This window comes from Lutra lutra, chromosome 11, assembly GCF_902655055.1.
Source record: "Lutra lutra chromosome 11, mLutLut1.2, whole genome shotgun sequence".
NCBI classification, from domain to species: domain Eukaryota; kingdom Metazoa; phylum Chordata; class Mammalia; order Carnivora; family Mustelidae; genus Lutra; species Lutra lutra.
This window is the reverse complement of record NC_062288.1, coordinates 31,760,878-31,787,283: the sequence shown is the minus strand read 5'-3', so window position 1 is coordinate 31,787,283 and position 26,406 is coordinate 31,760,878. Positions and strand designations below refer to the sequence as shown.

Here is a 26,406-nt window from a genome sequence, read left to right as displayed (position 1 = left end):
CAAATGAGAGCCATGTACAGATCAAAAGCCACTATGTATTTAAGGTTTTTTATGTCCCCAGGAGAAGGTGGTTGAGGGGAAGATGAAGTTATAAATGTTTCTAATTTCAGAAAGAGGCTCAGGAAATAGGCTTTTTTTTTTTTTTTTCCCAGTAAGCATAAGTGTTTTAAATTAGATTTCAAGCAATATGGTCATGTTTGGAGGAGGAAATAAATATCAGGGCAGGGAGTAACAAGGAAGAATGGGCAGAAAAATGAGAAGAGGAAGTGAGATAGAATTACTTGAAAGTACAGCGGGTAGAGAGGTAATGAGGGGTCTTGATGGGTTTCAAGTGTTGGGCTGTTTTTGTCTCCCCCTATTTCAAGCTTGGGCTGTGGTTTTTGGGAGTGTTATCTTCTCTCAGTTCTACTTTTTGAAATGAAAATTACCAGGCTATTACTAATCTATGCTGTCCCATTCATTGTGATCCCCAGAACTCTAGAGTCCTACTCTGTGTGATGACTAGAGGTGGAACAGTGTTAGTCTTCAGCATAAGGAACAGTAACCAGCACCATGACTTCAAGTGCTAACTCAAGTTAAACCGAGGAGTATAATCTCCCCACACCCCAAAGCCTGAGGTTCTTGATCTTTTCTTCACCTTTCATGTACATGAGAGAAGAATTTGTCCTCTCTGATCCATTTTACTTATTTTCATGACCTTGACTGCCATCTAGACTTGAATATTCCTATGTCTGGAAGGTTATTGTGCTAGAATCGTTCACTTGCTGTGAGCTTGGTGGATGTTCTGAGCACTTCTCACAGTCAGTAGCTGTGGGAAGTGAGTTCTGGCTAGGACTCGTAGATTCTGAGAGCAGGAGCAGTTTACATTGTCCCCATGCCATGGACTCTGTCCGGGTTGTAACCTTTGACTTTTGGTTGGAAATGCACAAATGCAGAGACCTGGCTCTGAAATCTACTTCATTTTTTGACATAAACCAAATTTGGTTAAGCATCCCTTCGATAGAAACTCAGCAGCTGCATCAAATAGAAATGTTCCATTATTCATGCTGTCTGGCGCAATTCCTGGTATAGAATTTAATGTACAGAGGCTCCTAGTAGTTGTAATACCGTTGCCCCCTAATTCCTGGTCTGGTATTTATATCATGTAGGTGTTGAATGATTTCAGAGGGTTGATACTGGAGTGATGGAGAAGGGGGTACACAGAGGAGGATGTGACCAGTCTGGACTTTACTGCATTGGAATCTACACCTGAGTCTGGCCCTGATCAGGCAGAGAGAATTTTGGGAGTAGAAAAAACCTGGGCCATTCCCAGATCTGGGCACCAGAGCCGGACTTTGGAAGGGATTGAGGGCTTGGGTGTTTTTAAGGTAGAGAAGTACGGTATGGAATAGTGGACTGAATTGACTTTATAGTTTGACTTCTGGCTTTAGAGCTGGAAGTCACTGCATGCTACTGAAAGTCATACTCCAGGCCCCCTCTGGCATTCACACTAAAGTCTCTAACGCCTGCTTAATACCCTAAATTAAATTCCGTAATTTTCAGCTCTGTGTAGTTTTTCCAAATCAACTGCAGGTTAAATTAAACCCAATAAGCATCTCAAATAGGCCCAGATATATTTGGATTCCTTAATGACATATATTAGACTTAACTTTGAGTAGCTATGCATCTAACATTGGAAATCTTCAACATTTCCAGTGTAACTGTCGGATTATTTATCTTGTTTATTTATTTTTTAAAAGATTTTATTCATTTATTTGACAGAGAAAGAGAGAGCAAGAGAGGGAACACAAGCAGGGAGGATGAGAGAGGGAGAAGCAGCTTCCTGCTGAGCAGGGAGCCCAGCCCGGGGCTCGATCCTTAGACCCTGGGATCATGACCTGAGCCGAAGGCAGATGCTTAACGACTGAGCCACCCAGGAGCCCCTTTTATCTTGTTTATTTAAAGAGCTTGCTTTAGTGATCATGGTTTCATTGATTAATGAAAATTTTCTTGGTATTAAAAGTTAGAAGAGAGGGGTGCCTGGGTGGCTCATTTGGTTAAACGTCCAACTCTTGAACTCAGCTCAGGTCTTGATCTCAGGGTCGTGAGTTCAAGCCCCGTACTGGCATGGAGCCTACTTAAAAAAAATTGGAAGAGATAGAAATATGTAACTTAACTCTGAATTATTGATCTTCTTTCAGTATTTACTCTGATGTCATGGAAATTTTCATTTTCGAAACCAGATAAACTTACGAGTAAAACTTTCCCTTTTATTTTGTAAGTGAGAAGATAATAGAATTTCATGAAGCTGAAGTCATAATCCTGAGGAAAATATAGGCATGGGTTTTAAAGAGAACATGAAAGCATTTCTCTAATTTGTTTTGTGTTTTTATTTTGTAGGCTATAGGTTCCAGGCTTGCTGTAATTACCCAGAATATAGCAAATCTTGGGACAGGCATTATTATATCCTTAATCTATGGCTGGCAGTTAACACTTTTACTCTTAGCCATCGTACCCATCATTGCAATAGCGGGAGTTGTTGAAATGAAAATGTTGTCTGGACAAGCACTGAAAGATAAGAAAGAACTGGAAGGTGCTGGGAAGGTGAGTCAACCTAAATATAAATGCTGATCTGAAAGAGTGAAATATTCTAATCAGTGTCCTTCTGTCACTCGCTGCTATTCACTATGCTCAGAGAATGTTTTTATACCCAGTCCTTAAAGCAGTCTCACTTGACCGGAGGAAAATTGGAAACTGAAGAAAAGAAGCCCAACGAAGTCTGAGGCTCACAGCCTGACAACTGATTTTATTAGGCTTTCATTGTTTCAGACCATTGTCCGCATGCTCTTCCTCTATGCCCTCTCTCCGCACCCCTTCACTCTGTCCTTCTTTCCCTTAAGCAAGCTGAAATCTGTTCCTTTATTGAGGAAAGCAGCCCCATTTTATTACGTGTGATGGGGGGGTGGTTAAAATATGGAGAAGTCCTAGAGGTATTTATTCTGTCAGGCTTAAACATTTTATTTATTTATTTGAGAGAAGAGAGAGACAGTGAGAGAGAGCATGAGCGAGGAGAAGGTCAGAGGGAGAAGCAGACTCCCCGTGGAGCTGGGAGCCTGATGCGGGACTCGATCCCGGGACTCCAGGATCATGACCTGAGCTGAAGGCAGTCGCTTAACCAACTGAGCCACCCAGGCGCCCTTCTGTCAGGCTTAAATTATTAGCATTCTTTTCTTTTTATCATGCCTCCTGCTGGCATCTTATTTCTGTTTATCTTTACCCTACTACGGGTAGTGTGGCTCCTATTACTACTTCTTCTTCTTCTCTTTCCTCTCCTTCTCTTCCTACATACTTGTTTACTTGTTGTTGTTGTTGTTTTGAAAGAAGTGCTTTTATGGCATTTACTGTGTTTCCTTGGCAATGCTTTACTCCTCATTGTCACCCTAAGAAGTTGGCTTTATTATTCATTCCTTTTTCAGCTGAAGCTGAGGCACAGGTGGGTCGTGCCCCCAGTGCCTTAGACCTGATAAGCCTCATAACCAGGATCCAAAGTTGTGCCTCTGTGAAGAAGCAGAGAGGTCTGCTGATGGCCAAATAAATCTGATAGCACGTGGTTTGTATCACTGCAGAAATAGAAGTAGTCAGAGCATGACGGACCCCCAAAACTGGGTAGGGATACATCTATTAGTAGACCCTCCAGGGTTACTAAGAGTCAGGGCAGGGACCCAGAAAGATCCAGTGGCTCTGGCTCTCTAGGCCATGTGTCTGAGGTACTTTGTTTCAGGACCAGGCACCACACCAGAGAATAATGAATGATGTAGTGGGTACTTCTTCATGGAGGTTAATCACCACTGACACTTTGTCCTCTACCTCCCAGCCATCTCCTCAGACTTTTTATCCTGTTTCCTTAGGATTCCTTCACGAATTCCATTGGACGAATTCCATTTAGTGTTTTAATTCCATTTTAAATTTAATTTTAAAATTTTAAATTCCCATTTAAATTTAATTTTAAATTCCATTTAGTGTTTCCTAACTAGTGTCTATGGGAGAAAGGTCTCATGTGAGGCTCCCCTTCAGGCCATTGGAGCCCCAGTCCCAAGCTTCAACAGGACCAAGCTGACCCACCGGCATCTGGTTGTGGGCTGGACCTTGTCACATTGGTCCCTATCAGAGGACATGTTCTGTGAACAATCACCTCATTTAATACTCCACTGTCTTGTTTTTCCTCCTGTGGTGTTGACTTTTCATGTGAGAGGATGGAAAAATCTAGGACAAAATGTGTAGAATGTGTAGAATGTATTAGTATTTAGGAATATCATCATTTCCTGAGGTGTTCAAAATGTCCCAGAAAGGAGCCTTAAGTTGTTCAGAGGAAGAAGGTGATCAAGATTCTCAATTATAAGGTAATTTGTTAGACATCACAGGTTAGCACTTCTAAAGTGGATCCCAAGATTCCTTGGGATCCCAAGGAAACTCAGATTTAAGACTCTTGGAGAGGGGCGCTTGGGTGGCTCAGAGGGTTAAAGCCTCTGCCTTAGGCTCAGGTCATGATCCCAGGGTCCTGGGATCGAGCCTCGCATTGGGCTCTCTCCTTGGTGGGGAGCCTGCTTCCTCCTCTCTCTCTCTGCCTGCCTCTCTGCCTACTTGTGATCTCTCTTTCTGTCGAATAAATAAATAAAATCTTAAAAAAAAAAAAAAAAGACTCTGGGAGACCTGTCCCGGGGGCAAGGAAAGGGGGCAGGTAGACCTGGATATGTGTGAATGTGGCAGTTTCACTGAGCAGAGGTTGAGAAGTGAGATACAGGCTCTGATGCAGGGGTGTTTCATGAGACTGGCAAGAACACGTAGGGAAAGTGGTGTTTTCAAGACCATCTTGTCTGTGTAGTTTTGAAAATCAACTCTGAAAGCTCCTCATTCCCAGGTTACCATTTACTGAATATTTAATATATGTCAGGCATCATGCAAGGAGCTCTGCGTGCATTTTCTCCTTTGATACTCAATTACTTTTTGGAATTCTTCTTACTAGTTGATAAAACCCAAGGTTCATAGAAGTCGGGTAACTTCCCCAAATCACAAAGCAATAGTTCTAACTGATCTCCCTGCTCCCACTCCTTCCCTTCTTGTCCACCCATTTTCTACATTCTTCTCACAGAAGCCACCCTGATCTCTTACAAACACAAGAACACACTAACCAGTTACCAACTTAAAACCCTCTGGTGGATTCTGATCACACTGGGAAGAAAAGATCAACTTTTTATCCTAGTTGATAAGACTCTGCATGATCCCCCTCCCCCCACCCCAACATCTTCTCTGAGTGAGTCTTTCATGACTCTCTCCCATGCCCACCCCATTCTGGCCTCATGGGCTGCCTTTCAATTCCTGGAACATTCCAAGCTGGCTCCCTCTGATCTTCCCATGCCTGGTTCCTTTATATTATTCAGATCTCAGCATTATTACCTCTTTGGTGAGGTCTTTCCTGACCCCTGAATTCTCAGCACTTGTTGTTTGTCTGCTATTTCTTTGTTTATTGAATAGTGGACTGTCTTCCGTACTAAGGCATAAGCTCCATGGGGACCAACACTGTTGGTTTGCCCTTACAGAGACAGAGCAGGGCCAGGATTCCAGAGCAAGACCGTGTTGGGGGCAGCCTGCTCATAACCTCTACCCTGCCTGAGCTCTGCAGATTTCTGTCACATTATTATTGACTAGTGAACATCTTAATAAAATAGGTGCTTTTTCCTTTTCAGAAATAAAAGCCATAATCAAACCTCAGTTTATTTGAGGATAGGAAGAGAAGTGAGAGGAGGGTTTTTTTTTTCTTTCTAGGAAAAAAAAAAATATATATATATATATATATACATATACATATATGTATATATATATATTTATTGCTTTCTTCAAAATTATTTTGTTCACGATGGCTACTGAAGGAAACTCAATGCTATTTACTCTTCTCATATTAGGGTTCTCTTTTCTTGGAGTGCCTGGATGGCTCACTCTGTAGCATCTGAGTCTTGCTTTCCACTCAAGTGGTGATCTCATGGGTTGTGAGAAGTATCCCCAAGTTGGGCTCTGTGTTGGGTGGGGAGTCTGCCTAAGATTCTCCCTCTCCCTCTGCCCTACCCCTGCTCTCTCTCTATATATATCCCTCAAATAAATAAATAAACTTTGAAAAAAAGTTCTCTCTCTTCGTAGTGGTTTCCTGAGTTTCTATTTAAAACTCTTGGAGAAAACGAAGCTGTGAGGATGCAGAGTACTCATTAAGCCTTTTCTTAATTGCTTCATCATGAGGCAAGATGAAGATGGTTGTGAAGTGATTACTTTATGATTTTACTCACTATGTGAGGTCTGTGACTCATAAACTCACTTGTATTGGGCTTTTTACACCCTCTATGAAGTGACCACATTTACAGACCATTTGGTTTTTAAAAAACAAAACACACCTGACTTAGAAAATGGTGCACAGAAAATATTTCTTAGAAACCACATTGAAATTTACAGTAGAATCTGTTTTCAGCAGACATTTTTTTAAATTGTTGAATTTCCTTACTAACATGAAGAACCTTTCCGTTTGTTTGGAGCATTATCATTGAAAATATTTCTAACATGGTTCTGAACAAGGGTTGTGTGCAGATATGGCTAGAGGTGAATTTGTTCTTCTAATTTTTTGTTTTCTGCACTTTGAGGATTTTCTGAAATAAATGTATATTATTTTCATAGTGTGTACAGATTTTTTAAAAATTATATTTATTTATTTGACAGAGCACAAGTAGGCAGAGTAGCAGGCAGAGGGAGAGGGAGAGGTAGGCTCCCTCCTGAGTAAGGAGCCTAACACGGGGCTCAGTCCCAGGACCCTGGGATCATGACCTGAGCCAAAGGCAGTTGTTTAACTGACTGAGCCACCCAGGTGGCCCGTGTGTACAGATTTTTATAAAATTTTTTGACATGAATTGAATCTGGACATTTTCCTCTTTGTCAGTAGTTTATGGTAAACATAGTTCAATATTCTTGGCCTAATTGGGTCAGAGAATAATATTTTTAACTTTATTTTTTTTAAAAGATTTTATTTATTTATTTGACAGCGATCACAAGTAGGCAGAGAGGCAGGCAGAGGCAGGGGGGGAGCAGGCTCCCTGCGGAGCGGAGAGCCGGATGTGGGGCTTGATCCCAGGACCCTGAGATCATGACCTGAACCGAAGGCAGCAGCTTAACCCACTGAGCCACCCAGGCACCCCTTAACTTTATTTTTTAAATAAGTTTTTGTTTTTAAGTATACGGTCTTACTGTTTTTCTTCTAATAGCTCTTTGAATTACTCTTTTAAAAACTGACTTATGTTGTATCAAATGTTTGCATTTCTCTTTGAAATTAGGTATTTGGTATAGGATTTAGTAAGAAGTAAGGTTTCATGTTTATGATTTTCAAGCTGTTAATCATTCAATTGTAAATGAATGTGTCTTTATTGGATCACTTCTGACCATGGGGCACTTGGATGGCTCAGTCTGTTAAAGCATCTGACTCTTGATTGCAGCTCAGATCTTGATCTCAGAGTCATGAGATTGAGCCCGATGTCAGGCTCCACGCTGGGCATGGAGCCTGCTTAAGATTCTCTCTCTCTCGCTCTCCCTCTGCCCCTCTCCTGGCTCTTAAAAAAAAAAAAAAAAAATCTGTTGTGACCAGTGTACAGGCCAGAGAAAGGAAGAACATCTTCATAGAAGAATAATTTCCCTTACTGCCTGATTCATAATTTAGATTTACAGAGTTAAAAGCTATTTTTCTTAGAATTATAGAGTTAAAAGGGACTTTAAGACACTCTTGCCCATCTCCCTCATTTTACGTATGAGGAGACCAAGAGAGATTTCAAAGTCTCATGGCTGATACAGGCTGAAATCTCATTTTGTGCACTGGAATTTTTCAGGTTTTCCACAGCCCTTTACCTAGACTCTAAAAGGATATATTTGTCCTAATTACAAAGACTGGTTGGAAGTTGCATTCAATTAAAAAAATAACTGGGAGAAACTTTCTGGAAAACAAATGGATAATATGTGCTATGTTCCTTAAAAATTTGTTTATTCCCTTTGACTAATAATTTCACCTTTAAGAACTTCTCTCAAGGAGCGCCTGGGTGGCTCAGTGGGTTAAAGCCTCTGCTTTCCGCTTAGGTCATGGTCCCAGGGTCCTGGGATCGAGCCCCACATCGGGTTCTCTGCTCAACAGGGAGCCTGCTTCCCTCTCTCTCTGTCTGCCTGCTTCTCTGCCTACTTGTGATCCCTGTCTGTCAAATAAATAAAATCTTTTAAAAAAAAAATTATCTCAAGAAAATAATTTACTTTGGAGAAAGGTTTATGTGTAAGGATGTTTATCACAGCATTGTTTTTATTTTTTTTTTAAGATTTTATTTATTTATTTATTTATTTATTTATTTATTTATTTATTTGACAGAGAGACACACAGTGAGAGAGGGAACACAAGCAGGGGGAGTGGGAGAGAGAGAAGCACACTTCCCACCAGGCAGGGAGCCTGATGCAGGGCTTGATCCCAGGACCCTGGGATCATGACCTGAGCCAAAGGCAAACACTTAACAACTGAGCCACCGTGGCTCCCCACACAGCATTGTTTTTAATAGGAAAAGGATGGAAAAACTTGTTCAACCATAAAGGAATGCTTAACTGGTTGGGATATTATGTGGCCCATTAAAAATCTCATTATTAAATTGTATTTAATGACCTTGGAAAATGCTCTTGATATTTGTTAAGGTAAAAAAATAATGACGCAAAAGCCAAAAAAAGAAATTGGTCCCAATTTTCCTAAGTACTTATAGGCTTAGAAAAAAACAACATATAAGCTAATATGCAAAATACACATGTATGGAGATTTTTACTCATTTTTTAATCTTTTCAGTATTTTCCAAATATTCCTCAGTTGTCATGAATGATAATTATAATGAGAAAAATATGAACATCGCATTTAAAATATATATAAAATAATCATAAACCTAAAATGTGACCATCGTGGAAGAAAGAACACTGCAATAGTTGTAAAATACTGAGTTCTCAGGGGAATTCTGCCTCTGTAAAGAAAGCTCTGGCTTTAGCTAAGTGTCCTCATCTGTTTAAGCCTTAGCTTCTCTCTCTATAAAGAGGAGACTGAATCAGCCAATCTTCCTTCCAGATCTAAAATTTGATTTAGTATATTAGTTTTCTTTCTCATAGGGAAGAAGCTCATGGGTCATAAAAAATAATACATAATAATAAAACTAATTTATTACTCTTTTTTTTGGCATTCACACTAATCACCACGTTCATTCACCTCTGGGCCTGGGGCTCTTTTTTACAGATTGCTACTGAAGCAATCGAAAACTTCCGAACTGTTGTTTCTTTGACCCGGGAACAGAAGTTTGAATACATGTATGCACAGAGTTTGCAAGTCCCGTACAGGTAATAACCACTGAAGAGTGGGAGGGGAGTGTGGGGAGGTTTATTTTGTTTTTAGAAAGATTACTTTGGCCAGAAGGTAGGGAACAAGTGGAGAAGTTACTAGAAGGGAACCAGCTGGGAAGCACTTGTAATTATCCAGGAGACCAATCACAAGACCCTGACCTCTCAGAAGTAGATCCTGTAACAGTGGGTAACTGATGGGAAGCAGAGGGGGAGAACAGATAGAGAATAACTCTCTGACGTCAGGTTTGGGTGATGACCCTATTATTTGCTCTCAGTGGGGATGAGTTCTCTATACAACATGAAATTTGATGTATCTGTGGGACCTGGGTAGAGGGGGTGATGCTTCCTGAATATGCCTTTCCTTCCTCTCTTGAGGCTTCTCTAGTGGAGAACTTTGGTATTTCCTTTAATGCACTTATCCAGTGACGGTTCTAAGCAGTCAGCCCAACCTCTCTGAGTCTCTTACACAGTAAAAGGAGAGAGTTAGACTTGATTGATGGGTTTTCAAACTTTTTTTAAAATAAGTCTTTTTTTCTGAAGATCTTTTCATTTGAACTCCCAATATATGAAACAGATGGAAATGGAGTTGACCTGGTTGAGGCCAAGGTAGGAGGCCCACAGGGCTGCCCGCTCACCAGCCTGTGCTTACCTCCATATCACCTGAGTCACAGGGCTCAGAAAATCCACCAACATTTACGCCATTGTGATGCCTTCTCTTACTTACCCAGAGAGTTCAGTGCTTCCTCCTTTCTTCCCCTAACATGTTTTTTATATGGTACCTGCATTGCATAATTGAATCAACAGTCAACTTGACTGGTGGGTCCCCAAGGGCAAGAATATGACTGACTGTTCTCTGTCACCCAGCATGGTCGCTGCAGCTTGTAGGTATTGGGTAAATGTGTGTTGAATGAATGTTGACTCTAGATTGCATATATTTTATACATCCAAAAGTGGAAGGAAAGGGAAGGAACTTCCATTTATGAATCCCTAACAGAACCTTCATGTTTTCCTTGGCTTATTTTAACTTTACCTCAACACTTTCAGGTATAGTTAATCCTTCATTAGGCAGTTTCCTAAAATTTCACAAGTAGAAAAGTGAGCACCAATCCTACGTTTTTGGAAACTGAACCCATTTTTATCTGCCATGCCCCATGGCTGATCTAGCAAAGGTTATGTTTTAAGGACTGAGCAATGAAAGTCAAGTAAGTTTCATAACATCTTCTTTTCAGAAACTCTTTGAGGAAAGCACACATCTTCGGGATCTCATTTTCCATCACCCAGGCAATGATGTATTTTTCCTACGCCGGCTGTTTCCGGTTTGGTGCCTACCTGGTGGCCAACGGGTTCATGAACTTTCCGGATGTTCTGTTGTAAGTATCGGGTTAATATTGGCAATTGAACTCTAGAAATATAACTGAGGTAAACATACTTCATGCCTGGATAGAAAACCTTACTGGGAAGCTTCATGAAGAGATCCTGGTGATTCAGAAGGTGAAATCTTGCCCAAGTCTGTGTATTATCACAGAAGTACCCCCATTTCTTTTGGGGAATCAGTGACTGTCCCTTCCCCAGTGCTGACCCATACATTGGCCTTTCTGAATCTGTGGCTCAGTGGGGGTAGTGATTCAATGAGGGGTTCCCAGGAGGTTTTGGCGTTTGGGAAGAAGCCTAACCCTGCACCAAGGGTTTGGATCCTTATAACGAAATTTCTGAACAGACAAGCTAAAGAGCAAGTGTGGGACCCTGAGCTCTGCAAGCCCTGGGAGTTTCTAGAATACATTTGCTTTCCTTGACACAAGAAGAGCTGAAGGTAAGAGCTGAAGAAATTCAGAAATGACAAAGGAAAAGCTAGACTGGGATTTGTGCTCCATTGCTATGAAGGCAGAAAATCGTTCCTCCGTCAGGGAAAGACAGACCTGAACTTAATTATACTTCTGAAATACTCAGATGTGCAGTTGGGTAGTGAAAAGTATGTATAATCTTTCTGGGCACCTAGATTTGGTGATGGGTGAGACTCTGTCCTTTGATAGAATACCGTCATTAGTGGTAGGACAGTTTTACATTTAAACCAGAATCCTCTAAACCTGCTTATCTAAGGAGTTGAGGTAATGGTTTCATTCTGTTTAGACATTTGCTTGTGTATGCATTATGGCTTGCTCAGGATGACCTCAGCAGAGGATTTAAAATTTCTCCCTAATATCTCTGTCTGACAAATGATATGCAGGAGCTATTTATGACTTGGACCAAAAGATCAAAACCAAGCATCATTGTCATTGGGACTTCAATTAGATAATTATTTGATATATTGTTTCACTTCAAGGTAAGGCATCGAATTGATGGAAGTTGCTGACACATGGGCATTTAGATTGAGAGGATCAATCTTTCGAGTAAAGGAAGGGAGAGACCTGTCTGAAGATTAGTCCATTTGTAAAGATCTTATAAGAGTAAATAATGACAAGCCGGAGATTAACCATTTGTATAATTTTCTAGAGCCCAGAGGAGATGTGACAGTATTCTTCTGGGCGGGTTCCCAAGTACTGTGTTAGTTCCAGGCCCACTGTTTATTTTTTTTTTTAAGATTTTATTTATTTATTTGACAGAGACAGACACATTTGACAGAGAGAGAGAGAGAACACAAGCAGGGTGAGTGGGAAAGGGAGAAGCAGGCTTCCCGCCAAGCAGGGAGCCTGATGCAGGGCTTGATCCCAGGACCCTGGGATCATGACCTGAGCCCAAGGGAGATGCTTAACGACTGAGCCACCCAGGTGCTCTCAGGCCCACTATTTAGAAAGGCATATGGAAGTAGCCAAATTATGGAAACAGCCCAAGTGCCCCTTGGCCGATGCATGGATAAAGAAGAAGAGACATGTATATGTAATAGAATATTACTCAGCCATAAAAAGAATGAAATATTGCTTTTTGAATGATAAGGATGGAGCCAGAGAGTATGATGCTAAGCAAAGAAAAAAGTCAGAGTAAGACAAACACCATACGATTTCACTCACCTGTGGAATTAAAAAAATAAAACAGATGAAAACCAGGGGAGCGGGGGAGAAGAGGGGCAAATCAAGAAACAGACTTAACCACGGAGAACAAAATAATGGTTAGCTGAGGGGAGGTGGGTGGGGGGATGGGTGAAGTAGACGGTGGGGATTAAGGAGCACACTTGTGATGAGCACTCAGTATTGTTTGGAAGTGTTGAATCAGTATATTCTACACTTGAGACTAATAGTACACTGTATATTAACTACATGGATTTTAAATAAAAACTTGGAAAGGAAAAAATCATTTAAAAATAAAAATAAGGCATGTGGAGAAATGTGTCCAGAGGAGGGCAACTGGAGTGTCAAGAGGGAAAGGATTTACCAAAGAAGTAAAGGGCCTTTTTGACAATATTCCAGTTAAGGGCTGGATTATGCAAAAAGATGGACATTTTTCTTCCATTTGAAAAAGAACTTTTTAACAATAGACTTAATCAAACTTGCTACTTTCTAAAACGAAGGATGGAAGCCGACTTAGGAAAAGTCGCTCAGGGAACAAACTTTGAGAACTGGACTTGATATCCTGTAGAGTCCTTCCCAGCTTTAAGCTGCTGTGATTCCCATGCCATAGGTTAAGCATGGGGATTGCATCTTGAGAGCAGCATGAGACCTGTCTCTATAAGGAGCTCATTCTGCTGTACAGCTCCCATGTTTTCTAAGAACCCAAGGTAATTTCAGCACCACTGCCCATATCTGTTGTTTTTTTTAATAGCTGACTCCCAATGTTACATTAGTTTCAGGTGTGCAGCATAATGATTCAGCTTCTCTGTACATTATGCTATGCTCACCACTAGTTCAACTACCATCCCTTACCATACAAGGCTATTACAATATCATTGAACTGGATTCCCTATGTTGTACCTTTTATTCTCATGACTTATTCATTCCCTAACTGGAAGCCTGTCTCTCCCACTCCCCTTCACCCATTTTGCCCCCCCCACCCACCCACTGCCCCTCTGGCAACCATCAGTTTGTTCTCTGATTTATAGATCTAATTCTGCTCTTTGTTTATCCATTCGTATTTTTTTATTCCACGTGAGTGAAATCATATGGCCCTTGTCTTTTTCAATCTTATTCCACTTAATTTAATATCCTCTCGGTCTGTCCACGTTGTCGCAAATGGCTACACCCCTTATTGATTGCCACAGTCACACTGCTTACCAACCAGCCGCTAAGCCCCAGTGACATGGAATAATAAGCATTCGTATTTGCGCAAGGTCTGTGGGTCAGCTGGGCAGTTCTCCTGAGCTGGGGTAGACAGCAGATCTCAGCCAGTCTCATCCATGTGTGCAGAAGACTACAGGCTAGTTGGCTGGAGCCCACACAGCTTGCCTCCATCTGTGCCTTGTCCTCTAGCAGGCTAGCTGGGCTTGTGGTAGTGTCAGAGAGAGAAGGTACACTGAGCCCCCTGAGTCATAGGCTTAGAACTGGCAACAGTCATTTCCACCACATCCTGTTGGCCAAAGCAAGTCATAGGCCAACTCGGATTCAAAGGCTAGGAAAATGAATTCCCGTTCTTAAATGGAGGAGCTGCCAAGTCACATTACTAGAAGGTGAGGTGAGAGAAACAGATGAAAAATGGGGCTATTTTACAGTGTATTACACTGACATAAACTATATGAGGACAAGTGTCTATTGGTTTTATTTTTTAACTTCTGTCTTTCACCGTTTGTGGGAATGCTCTGTGGTTGTAGAACGGTAAGCTGTCTAGCATTATAATCCAAACTCTGCGCATGCTTCGTCTGTGTTTTTGCAGGGTATTCTCAGCTATTGTCTTTGGTGCCATGGCAGTGGGGCAGGTCAGTTCATTTGCTCCTGACTATGCCAAAGCCAAAGTATCAGCAGCCCACGTCATCATGATCATCGAAAAAACCCCTCTGATTGACAGCTACAGCACAGGAGGCCTCCAGCCGGTGAGTCTGATGTTTTGATGGTTAAGATAGATTCCTAACTGATGAGTGGAAGTATTCTAAGAGGAAATTTAATAAAATCTGTGGGTTTTTTTTTAATTTGCTGGGAATAAAAAGAAACTGTCTAAATCATGAGGTCATTTTAGTAAATGCTAATCATTTATGTTAACATCCAGTACTTTTGTATAACAAGGCTACAAAGAGATAGACTATCCAATTTATAAGCAAATCCTGTTTACCAGGTTTTATTATATGTAGGTTAATGTATTCTTGGGGAACATGTCTGAGTTAGCATATTTGTGTTGCATTAACAATCCCTGCTATAAAACCCCTGACTCTTTTCCATCTTATCGATTGCATTCTGAGAGTAACAGCTGCAGCGTCATTGTAATACAAGTTCACTGTCTTTGGACACCTGGTGGTAGAGGGGTTTCTCTGTACTGTGAGTTTTCAGGATTGCCATAATTACCTTTATTGTCACTGTTCTGATTTTAGAATACGTTGGAAGGAAACGTGACATTTAATGAAGTCGTGTTCAACTATCCCACTCGACCAGACATCCCCGTGCTGCAGGGGCTGAGCCTCGAGGTGAAGAAGGGCCAGACGCTGGCGCTGGTGGGCAGCAGCGGCTGTGGGAAGAGCACGGTGGTCCAGCTCCTTGAGCGGTTTTATGACCCCTTGGCTGGTACAGTGGTGAGCATACTTTCTTTCTCACCTCCTTACTTTAACTTTTTTTTAATCATCTAAATGCCTGCATGTATGTAACTCTTGACTATAGGCCACAGTTTTTCCAACCCTTGAACAACAGTCTCCCTGAAAGTCTTACATCCTACATACGGGCTCCAAGCTGTGTCTGCTTTCCCAGGCCGCTTCTCCGGGCTCTCTCTCAAACTGTCCCACCACTCTCCTTCGTGAGTGGCCTTTTTATCACCCTCCCCCTTCCCCTGGCTAGGCTTCCGCTTACACAAGATCTAGCAAAGAACTTAAGTAGCCGGAAAGATAGAGGAGGGGGAGAGGTGCCAAGAGAGACAGTAACGTGGGAACCAAGGATGGGGTATGTTTCAAGAAGGAGAAAGTAGAGTCCGCAATGACAGATCCTGTGGACAGGTAGGAAGATGAAGACTGAAAAGACATGATAGGATTTGACAATGAATGGACTACCTGTGACATTTTTAAGTGTTCTCAGCGAAGAGGGGTTTGGTGGGAATGCATTTAGCTTGGCTGAGGCATGGTAAGAAGGGGAGATGGAGACTGAGTGCAGACTATCTAGAGGATCAAAGGTGAAAGAAAGATGATTAAGAACAGCAGTGTGAGCGGGGAGGCAGAGTCCGGGGAGATGGTCAGGACGGGGAAAGCTGGAACATTTTTATGGCTGAGGATGAGATAAAATCATTGAGAGGGTATTGAAACACGTTTTAAGGAAAAAAAGGAAAGTGAGATCAACAACTTTAGGGACCAGATAAAGAATATAGAGGGATTCCCTTTTTCTCATGAACTAAAAGAATAAATGAAGGGTCACATTTATTCATTCAACATTCAACAAATGTTTAATGAGTGCTTGTCAGACACTATCTTAGGTCCTGAGGATGAGATAGGAGTCATAAAGGGAGTGGTAAAATTTTAAATGACTACAAGAGAGAATAGGAAAGAATTAAATTAGGAAGGAATAGAAGAAATTTTTATTATGTGAGAATTATTGGTTGTACTCAGAGGTGCTATTAAAAATATTTAACAGGGGGCGCCTGGGTGGCTCAGTGGGTTAAAGCCTCTGTCTTCGGCTCAGGTCATGATCCCAGAGTCCTGGGATTGAGCCCCGCATTGGGCTCTCTGCTCAGCAGGGAGCCTGCTTCCTCCCCTCTCTCTCTGCCTGCCTCTCTGTCTGCTTGTGATCTCTGTCTGTCAAATAAATTAAAAAAAAATTAAAAAAATATTTAACAGTAAGGGCATCCAGGTAGCTGAGTTGGTTAAGCATCCGATTCTTGATTTTGGTGCAGGTCATGATCTCAAGGTCATGAGATCAAGCCCTACATCAGGTTCCATGCTGAGTGGGGAATCAACTTAAGATTCTCTCTCTCTATCCCTTCCCCACACCTCCCTTTCTTTAAAAAACAAAACAAAACAAAACTACTAGAATTTCATGCACACTGACCAAACAGAATGGATACCTGTTCCATATAGTCTTATTGGTGCCTCAGCTCCATATGGACCCCACTTGCATTAAGGACGGTTGTGAAAATAGAGCTTTCAGCCTGTAGTCCAGGGCCCTTTTTAAATTCAGTCATACTTAGCCATAAATGTTTTTTCAGTTGTATTCTACTCAGTCTGTTTCTTAACAGCTACATGAACTTTGTCTCTTATTTTTACTTTCTTGTTTTACATTTTCTGTGGATTCTGATTTTATGCTTCAATTTTGCTGTTAAAGTTTGAGCAGGGAACTCTAAAGGAAGAGACAAAGGAAGCAATTATAGAGGGAAATGTTAGCTCTTAGACACTGATTAGGACCCTTAACAGATGTTGAGTAAGCAGTGTATTAAATGTTGAGCTCTAATGAATTATAGGTTATGATGTCTGCACTCAAAGACTTTACCTGAAGAGATGAGACATATACTTCCATGAGTTATATAAAAGAACATAGGTCTAGAGCTGGCTCTTAAGGGACCAGTAGAGCTGATTGCCTGAGGGTGAAAGACTGAGCAGTCAAGATGTCATTTGATGCAAGAGACAAAGTGAGGGTTGCTGGAGGGATGGTGGGTCGGGGGATGGGGTAACTGGGTGATGGACATTAAAGAGGGCATGTGATGTAATGAGTACTGGGTATTGTATAAGATTGATGAATCACTGACCTCTACCTCTGAAGCCGGTAATACATTATGTGTTAATTAATTGAATTTAAATTAAAAAAAATAATTAAAAAAAAACCCTAAGCAAAAATTAGAAAAATAAATTTGAAGTGGAAAAAGAAAAAGGATAATGTGAGCTGTGGCTGGTAGGTGATTTGCTCCCAATATCCATATAGCTTATTTTGGCTGAAATAGCAGACTTAATGAGAGCTGTGATTCTTAAACTTTTAAATTATAATCCATTTAGGAAAAGCAAAAAACAAACAATCTCACAACCTCCCCACTGCACTCATAGTCACCTCTGTTAGTTTGGCTACTAAAGAGAATCAGCCTAGGCCTTCCAGATTTTGTGCAGTGCCTCTTGCTGGTAGAACCACAGTTACTTTCAGAACCAGAAGAGAGTCTGGGAAACAGTCGTTAGCCTTCCACTCCCTTCATATATGGAAAAGCAGAGAAGAATATGGAAATGAATACCAAGTGCACAGGGCAATAACCATCTCAATACAACACTGAAAACACAAGGAAAACAATGTGTCCTTGTCTATTGTAGAAACACTGTTATCAGCTCCTGTACATTTGTGCTAGGGCTTTGAAGTCCTGCCAAGTGGTACATAGCAGCCAGAATTGTAGCGGAAGTGTCCTCAAGAAGCACGAACAAATGTGCCAAGTTTTGCATATCAATTAGTAACCCTTAATAACCCAATCTGTAGGTGACTAGTAGTTAGTTCTCCTTGCCGTGTAAACATGAACATGGATCAGGGCATGATTGCTCATAAGAACTGAAGAAGGATGTGACCATGAGGTCTGGAAGTCCTCATGACTGTTGGTGGGCCTTGAATGATACTTTGAGTCATGGTAACTGGAGCTGTGGTTCTCAGAACAACTGAAGAACATAGCCAGCCTGGCTCATTCCATTCCGTCAGGATCTGGCCTATTAATTTTTACAATTTCCCCAGATGACTCTGATGGCAGCCATCATCTGAGAACCACTGAACTGATAAATTTGAAAGGTGTAGATTAACCTGTGGAGAGTCTTTAAAAATGAAGCTACTGAGTTGTACACCGGGGGCATTCCAAGTTTTGTGGGGCCGGCAGGTTGTACGTTTTTAGGGACTCTACCTAAGAAAAATACAAAATTATGAATGCAAAATTAGGTACAAAAGTGAATATTTACTTCTAATAAAACAAATCACAACAAAATAGTGAAACCTTAAAGATTCAAATACTTTTTCTCATTTATTTATTTGAGTGAGAGAGACCATGTGCACAAGAGAGAGCACAAGTTCAAGGAGTAGGAGAGGGAGAAGCAGACTCGGTGCTGAGCATTGGGGGTGCTTGGGGCTCCATCCCAGGACCCCAGGATCATGACCTGAACGGAGGGCAGACGCCTCACCGACGGAGCCCCCCCAGGTGCCGCTCAGGTCCCTTTCCTCTATAGGCCGATACGTAAATACTCACCCGGAAGAGTTTCCTGACTGCAGCCTGGCCTCCCTCCCACCCTGAACACAGTTCAGCCCCCAGCAATTACCTGCAATTCGGGACTCTAGAAGCTGAACTTCATTACCTTCACTGTTAAATTGCCTCTGCTCTTAGTCTTCCCCGACCTTTCCTGTCTCCCCTCTCTGGTCTAGCACACCCACAATCATCAGAAGCCTGTTGTCATAGTCTGGGTATTACTGGGTGGGCACCTGAGCTAACATGGGGGCTTTCCTCTGTGATGGAGGGCAGAGATCATCTTTCAATTATAAGGCACTTGAGTTACCAAAACCCAACTTAAAGTATAAAAATTCAACCCCAGGTTCCGTAGTTACTGTGTGATCTTGTGTAAGTCACTTAACTTTGCTCATTTTTTTAATCTGTAAAATGGAGATTAAAACCACACCTACCCCAGGGGTGCCTAGGTGGCTTGGTCAATTGTGTGTCTGACTCTTGGTTTTGGCTCAGGTCAGGATCTCAGGGGTGGTGAGATAGAACCCCCACCCTCCGCTGTCCCCCCTACCCCGGGTCACTCAGCATGGAGTCCACTTGGGTTTTTCTCTCATGCACCTCCCCCCACTCCCCACATACTCACTTTCTCTTTCCAAAATAAATAAATCTTAAAAAAAAAAAAAAACCACAAAACACAGCTATCTTACTAGGGGTGTTGTGAAGATTAAAAAAGAGAATGCCTGAGTCAGGCTTATCACAGGACCTATAATCCAGTCAGTGCTCAGTAATTTATATCTGTAATCATGATTTCAGAGTACATATAGCAGAATACTATGTATTTACCTTTTGATTATGCTAATGAAGACAGCAGTACATTTAGCAATCTAAAACAAGATAGTAATTTAACCTGGTTTTACCTTATTATTACCAAGGCGTTGAATTTCCTGGTTAAGTTTTATTTAGGTCAGTATCTCTTGAACAGTGTTTCCCGATCCCCCAAAGTTCCTTGGTCTTCCCTCAGACCATCACCTGTGCCTCAGCCAAAGAGCCTCTGCTTTGGTCTCTTTTACATCTGGGCTTCTAAACATGTTTTCTCCACAGAAAGGATGCTTCAGTTAACACAGGCTTTAAGAATTTTCAATTCCAGTGTATCATGTGGGGCTGAGGAGGACCAAGAGTGTTACTGTATTCAGCATGATAAAGGAACTCATTAAAATTTGGTGGGATCATTGAAATTTGCCTAATGATATTAGTTAGGCAGTGTCTGTTTTCCTGCCAGCAGCATAAGCTTGGAGAAAATTAAGCTACTCCTTTCCTGAAATTTCCATTTCTCAAGTACAGTGTTCCATCTCACAAGATCTGCTGTTGTGCCACATTCTTGTATGGTTTTTACTGCCTCTCTCTACCCTCTACTTCCCACTTCACTTAACACTGTGAGGAAGCCTAGAACATAGAAGCTGAAATAGTCTCCATGGCAACTGGGCTGGGTACTAAGAAGGTCATGACTGTGTTTCCTATCCCTACACTTGCCAGCTTCACAAACAGAAGCCATTTTCCTGCAGTAGAGATTGTACCTGCCAGCTATCTCCCAGGGGCACCCAGTCAGGCACATGAGATCCAGAGGGTGTATATAGCATGGTAGACCCTCACTAGCACTACAGGAAGCTGAGTCACTTGCTTCTCCAGAGGGAATGACTAGCTATCTCACTTAAATACCAGAGTTCTCTTGCAAAGTCAATCTTTGGTGCAGACATATGTGCATCTGAGCAAGGCTGGAAGGAGCACTCCTCAGGCTCCTGCAGGGTAACCCAGGGAGCCAGGTTACCAGAGAGGAGACAGCTTCCGCTTCCCACTCCTTTGGCCCAACACGGTAGATGTCTGCTATCATTTCGTCCGCCCAGCCTTCGTCCCTCCACTGTAGTTTCAATTACAGTGACACGGAGTTACCAGCCTCTGATGGTCTTGGGACACATACCCAGTGACCAGCACTGTGCTGGGTGGGGTCTAGGCAGGATCTCATGCAGTACCTAGTTCTAGGAGTTTAGGAATTATTATCATAATTCCCATTTTACCCACAAAGAAACACTCAGAGACATTAATTCATTTTTTTCAAGATCAACAACTACTTAGAGATCCAGCAGCCACCTTCCCACACTTCTTTTCCATTTAACTGTTGTACCCCGCTCTTCCGAAACCTGATTCTGAGAAGCCTGACCTGTAAACCTATCGTGTGCTCACAGTAGTTACTGATTTCCAGTCTAATCTCGGCTACTTTTCTTATGAAAAACTGATACATAAGAATAAGGGTGCTGACAAATTTTGTGGTATAAAACAGCATAAACTTAGTATCTTACAAATTCTGGAAGCAGATGTCTAGAATGGATTTCGGCAAGCTAACATCAAAGTGTCACCGGGATGGCGTTCCTTCTGCAGGCTCTCGGGGACCCTTTTCTTCTTCTAGCTCCTGGCCCCTCCCTCAGTCTTCAAAGCCAACAATGACTAATTGAGTCTCGGTCCTATTGCCCCACTCTGATACTGTCCTGTCTCCCTCTTGAATAGTGAAGGGCTCTCATGATTACATTGGGCCCACCTGGATCATCCAAGATCATCTTATTTTGAGATCAGCTGATGAGCAACCTTGTACCTTAATTCCCTTTGCCATGGGATGTAACATTCAGAGGTTTTGTGGATTAGACTATGGGTATCTTGGGAGTGGGGGGTTTATCCTGCTTATCACGTGTATATGGGAACCCAGGGTTCAAACAGAAGGAACGTGACAGTTCATCAGAGTGTAAAACTATGACCTAGTTCAGTTAACTTTGACAGTCCAAACTCAACAATAACAAAAATGTCCCACAGTAATTTGGCAATTTTAGTGTATGAGATTAAGGATACCAATTTTGCTAAATTAAAAATGTGCCGGTCCTGAAGTTACCTATGAACTCTCATTTTCAGCTGATTGACGGCGAGGAGATAAAGAACCTGAATGTCCAATGGCTCCGAGCCCACCTGGGCATTGTGTCCCAGGAGCCCATCCTGTTCGACTGCAGCATTGCGGAGAACATCGCCTACGGAGACAACAGCCGGGTCGTGTCACAGGAAGAGATTGTGCAGGCAGCCAAGGAGGCCAACATACACCCCTTCATTGAGACACTCCCTGATGTAAGTCTTTCTCTAAAATAGGAGCCTATGGCAGCCTCCCTGGTCTGCACTTGGATTTCTAAAGGGCTGGTTTTCCAAAGGTGAAGAGAAGGGAGCAACCAAAATACACACCTGTGTACGTCTTGCCACACTTCCTATCCCCATTTGATACTGTGTTTGCCTGTTCACCCGGCTGGCTTCCCTGGTGAGCAAGCCTGACCGAGAAGGACATATATGGAGGAAGCCTTTCCCTCTGAGTCTCACTCAGTACAGCACCCACAGAAGCAGAAACAGCCCCTCTGCCCCCATTTCTTTCCCGACCTTCCTTATGCCTCCTTGCTGCTCTCCCCCAAGCTGCAAACCTACCTCTGAGGAGTTAGGCCAGGCAGGGGAACTGAACCCAGGTCAGAAAGAAGGCTCTCCCTGAATAGAGCTGAGCCCTTGGTGTGACTGTGTTACTATGTAATCTCTCATCATTGCACATTTCATGGTCCCCAGGCTCTGCTTAGAGGGCGGATTCTTGAAACCTTCCATGGGGCTCCCTGAGCTGTTGTCAATGGATGCCCTCTGAATTCTTCCTGGGAAGTTACATAAAAGGAATCTCTTGCCCTTTCTTAAGCCCCTTAGGTTAGGTACTGCATTTTGAAGTCACCTTGACCTGGCTTGTCTGTACTGTCTCCCATTATCACTAGTTTCTTTATCATAAGGAAGCACCCCTCAAAAATAAAGCTCAGTAGCCTCAAACCAGCAGGGAAGGCAGTTTCCTTATGGGGAAAGATGGAAATACCAGCTCTTTCCCAGACTTCCTTTTCTTGAGGCTCTTCCTGTGATATCTGCTGCCCCCACATCATAGACCCCCCGGGGGAGGAATTGTCCCTCTCCCCTTCTTCTAAGCTTCATGCCCCGCTATGGATGATCGGTCTTTCCCAAGGCTAGAAAACTTGAAAGATACAGCTTCAATCCCCTTTACTGGTTACTGTCTTCCTTCAGAGTCACAGCCCTGCCTTACCTGCTACAGCAGGATCATAGGGTCTCAGTGCAACCTGGAAACCCCTGCCCTCACATGGGACACACAGCACTCCTGCCTCCTGAGGCGCCTGCGGCTCTGGGGTCCTTGGACTCCACCCGCTGGGGGAGAGCTCAGTCTGACTGCCCTTGAACTAGGGCAACCAGATATAGCCAACGAAAATAGGCAGTCCTACATAGAACATGAATATTTTTTAAAATATTTTATTTATTTGACAGAGAGAGAGATCACAAGTAGGCAGAGAGACAGGCAGAGAGAGAGGGGGAAGCAGGCTCCCTGCTGAGCAGAGAGCCCGATGTAGGGCTTGATCTGACTTGAACTGAAGGCAGAGGCTTAACCCACTGAGCCACCCAGGTGCCCCACAGAACATGGATTTTTAAGTGAAACTCTGGGGGTCAGAATCAGAGCCCAGGATTTGACCTAAATTCCAGCCTAACAAGGAGCTGAAAATTATGATAGTATTGCCTTCTAGGTTACACATGCTGTCACATCTTGTTCCTGCTCTCTCCTACATGTCCTTTTAACTCCTGTCCCTATCATTCTATTGAGTAGTTAATGACAGTTATCTACTGTGGGACACAATATGTGAAGAACTTTGGGAGAACTCTAAAGTCACAAAAATTAAACCAGGAGATTTAGGTTAGCTTTAAGGTTAGATATCAAGATGGAATTCCTTAGCATCCATTAAGATTTTTGAAGTGTTTTGAGATTTATAAAAACAGATACTGGAAGGTTAGCTAGCATCCCAAGAAATGGCTTCCCTTCCTGACTTCAGTGCAGAGAGCACCACCTGCTGGTTGTAAGTAAAATGAGTTTCATTTATTGCATAGCCCATTTTAAGTCAGATTTCCTTCCTTGAACCAAACTTTGTCCCAAATATAACGAAACCAGAAGACTGGAAGAGACTAACATTGTAACAGTATTCTTTGCCATAAAGATATTGACTTGTTTACACTAAAACATAGCTTCTCAGACCTAAATGTCTATTTTCTTTTTCTTTAATTGTTTTTAAAGATTTTTATTTATTTGAGAGAGAGAGAGAGAGAGAGAGACAGCACATGTGAGAGCAGGAGCAGGAGCAGAGGGAGAGGAAGAAGCAGACTCCCCCCTGAACAGGTTGTGTGGGGCAGGGCTCCATCCCAGGACCCCAGGATCATAACTGAGCCGAAGGCAGAGGCTTAACCCACTGAGCCACCCAGGTGCCCCCCAAATGTCTATTTTCAAGACGAGAGATCAAATCTGCCATTGAGAGCTACATTTTTGGTGTATAATCCTCTGTGAGTCCATTCTTAACTTCTGAACCGAAACATTTTTGTGTGTTTATGGAAGCTGTTATCCTCTTTTCTGTGGACAAACTCTTTTTTAGGATTGTTAGTTCTGTGTCTCCTAATAACAAAACCCTCTTCACAGAAATACAACACCAGAGTAGGAGACAAAGGAACCCAGCTCTCTGGAGGCCAGAAGCAACGCATTGCCATAGCTCGTGCCCTTGTTCGGCAGCCTCACATTTTACTTCTGGATGAAGCTACGTCAGCTCTGGATACAGAAAGTGAAAAGGTACACATTTATTTATTTATTTGTTTATTTTTAAAAGATTTTATTTACTTGACAGAGACAGCGAGAGAGGGCACACAAGCCGGGGGAGTGGGAGAGGGAGAACAGGCTTCCCACGGAACAGGGAGCCCTTGGTGGGGCTTGATCCCCGGACTTTGGGATCAGGACCTGAGGCAAAGGCTGATACTTAATGACAGAGCCACCCAGGTGCCCCGAAAAGGTACGAATTTAAATCAGATTAATTACCCTTGATCTGGTTGTCTTTAAATGCTTCTGTCTTCCATGGTAGAGAATAAAATTCAGCCAAGCTATGTTGATTGTTACTTACATCAGCTTTCCGCAGAATGTGGATACCTTCTCCTGCTGTGATTCAAGAACCCTAAGACAAAATAGGGGAAATTAGTCTTGTAGCACCCAGGCTCCAAAAAAATAATCCTGGATCACTTTGTATTGACCGAAGACACCGTGTTCAGGGGCCACTTTCCCATTTCCACCAGTGGCATCTCTCCAGCAACTGTATGAAGAAGTGGGAGGTTAATGCAGTATAAAAACTGACTCTACCTTAAGATAAATATTAGTAATCATTTTCAGTTTGAGAAAAAGTTGGCTCTTCAGGTATCTGAAAGACATATTAATTCTGAGACATCCCCGATCTTTACTAAAATCCCAAAATTCAAGGAGGCTGTGTTCAGCCTGTGCTCGGTCTCCCTGGATTTGCTGTAGAGCTGGACGGACTGGAGGGCCGCGCTGAAGGATGTTGTGTGGGTGGGTACACCAGTACATGTTTTCAAATGATGAATGCACAGACCGTATTTATTGTCATAACTCCGAGAATAGATGTTTTCTGCCTCAGAACTAATCCAGTCTAGGAGTCCCTTATCTTCTGAGATGACACATTCCTTGCTTTATCAATTCTGTGATATTTCATGGATACGGTCATTAAAGAAGGACCTCTTGTTGGAAGATTGTGAGCCTTGTGATGGAGAAGGAAAGGAGAGGCCTGTTTTTATCAGAATTAATTTATGTGGTTATTGATCAGGTTGTCCAAGAAGCCCTGGACAAAGCCAGAGAAGGCCGCACCTGCATCGTGATCGCGCACCGCCTGTCCACCATCCAGAATGCAGACTTAATAGTGGTGTTTCAGAACGGCAAGGTCAAGGAGCACGGCACGCATCAACAGCTGCTGGCTCAGAAAGGCATCTACTTTTCCATGGTCAGTGTCCAGGCTGGAGCAAAGCGCTAGTGAACTGTGACCGTAGCAGCTGTTAAATATTTTCTAATATTTGTGTAAAACATGGCATTTAATCAAAATTAAAAAGTGAGCACTTACTGGAAAAACTCCTGTAGAATTATTTGTTTAACATTTCCTACTGCAACCAAAGATCATTCCACCAAGTTCAGAGTCTGCAGACTTTAAGATTAAAGGAACCAGAAGAAACATCATCAAATGGACAAAAATACTGGCATTAATTGCATTCTAAAACTTACAGAATAATTCAAAGTAGATTTTGTTAATAAATTGTATAGTTTTTGTTTATTTGTAACTTACTGCCTGGCTGAAAGATGACAGAAGTGGCAAAAAGTACTGAATGTTTGCATCAAGTGCTATAATAAAACTAAACTTTTATATGACCAGAGTCATCTTGTCTAAAATGCTTGTAAATACATCATCTCCCAGTTGGAATATTAAAGATTATTTCTGCATTTAAAGAATAAAAAGACTGCTTTTAAAACTTCCATTAATTTTTGTGAGAATGGTTGAATAGTGTAAATAATTCCCATTGTACACGTCTTTTCACAGTTGGTCCTATGGAACCACCAGTCTTCATTCTTTGCGGACGTGATCCTGCTGGTTCTTGTGTTTTCACATTATGATGGCTCTCAAACCAACCACACACATCAGTATGGAATTCTAGGGGCTGGGGTGAGGCTCAGGGTGTGAAGTAGTGAAGTGTATACTCCGATGTACTTCAAATATTTTGCCTTGCACTTATAAAGGGCTCTTACAGGATTTTAATATTTCTGCACTTTAAAAAATATAATAACTATTT

At 42.2% G+C, this 26,406-nt stretch overlaps 1 protein-coding gene across 3 annotated transcripts in view; it reads left to right on the top strand.

Moving 5' to 3' along the window:
- Positions 1-25,992, top strand: part of LOC125080471 (ATP-dependent translocase ABCB1) — a 110,130-nt gene extending 84,138 nt beyond the window's left edge. For 2 of the 3 annotated variants that reach the window (XM_047694335.1, XM_047694336.1), the window contains 8 exons: positions 2,380-2,583; positions 9,311-9,411; positions 10,644-10,784; positions 14,212-14,368; positions 14,861-15,058; positions 21,589-21,795; positions 24,212-24,358; positions 25,395-25,992. In XM_047694335.1, coding sequence (XP_047550291.1) covers positions 2,380-2,583; positions 9,311-9,411; positions 10,644-10,784; positions 14,212-14,368; positions 14,861-15,058; positions 21,589-21,795; positions 24,212-24,358; positions 25,395-25,598 — 1,359 coding nt within the window. In that variant the 3' untranslated portion in view covers positions 25,599-25,992. The remainder of the gene's footprint in view (positions 1-2,379; positions 2,584-9,310; positions 9,412-10,643; positions 10,785-14,211; positions 14,369-14,860; positions 15,059-21,588; positions 21,796-24,211; positions 24,359-25,394) is intronic. The other variant, XM_047694337.1, reaches the window with a different exon arrangement.
- Positions 25,993-26,406: the final 414 nt, after the last annotated feature.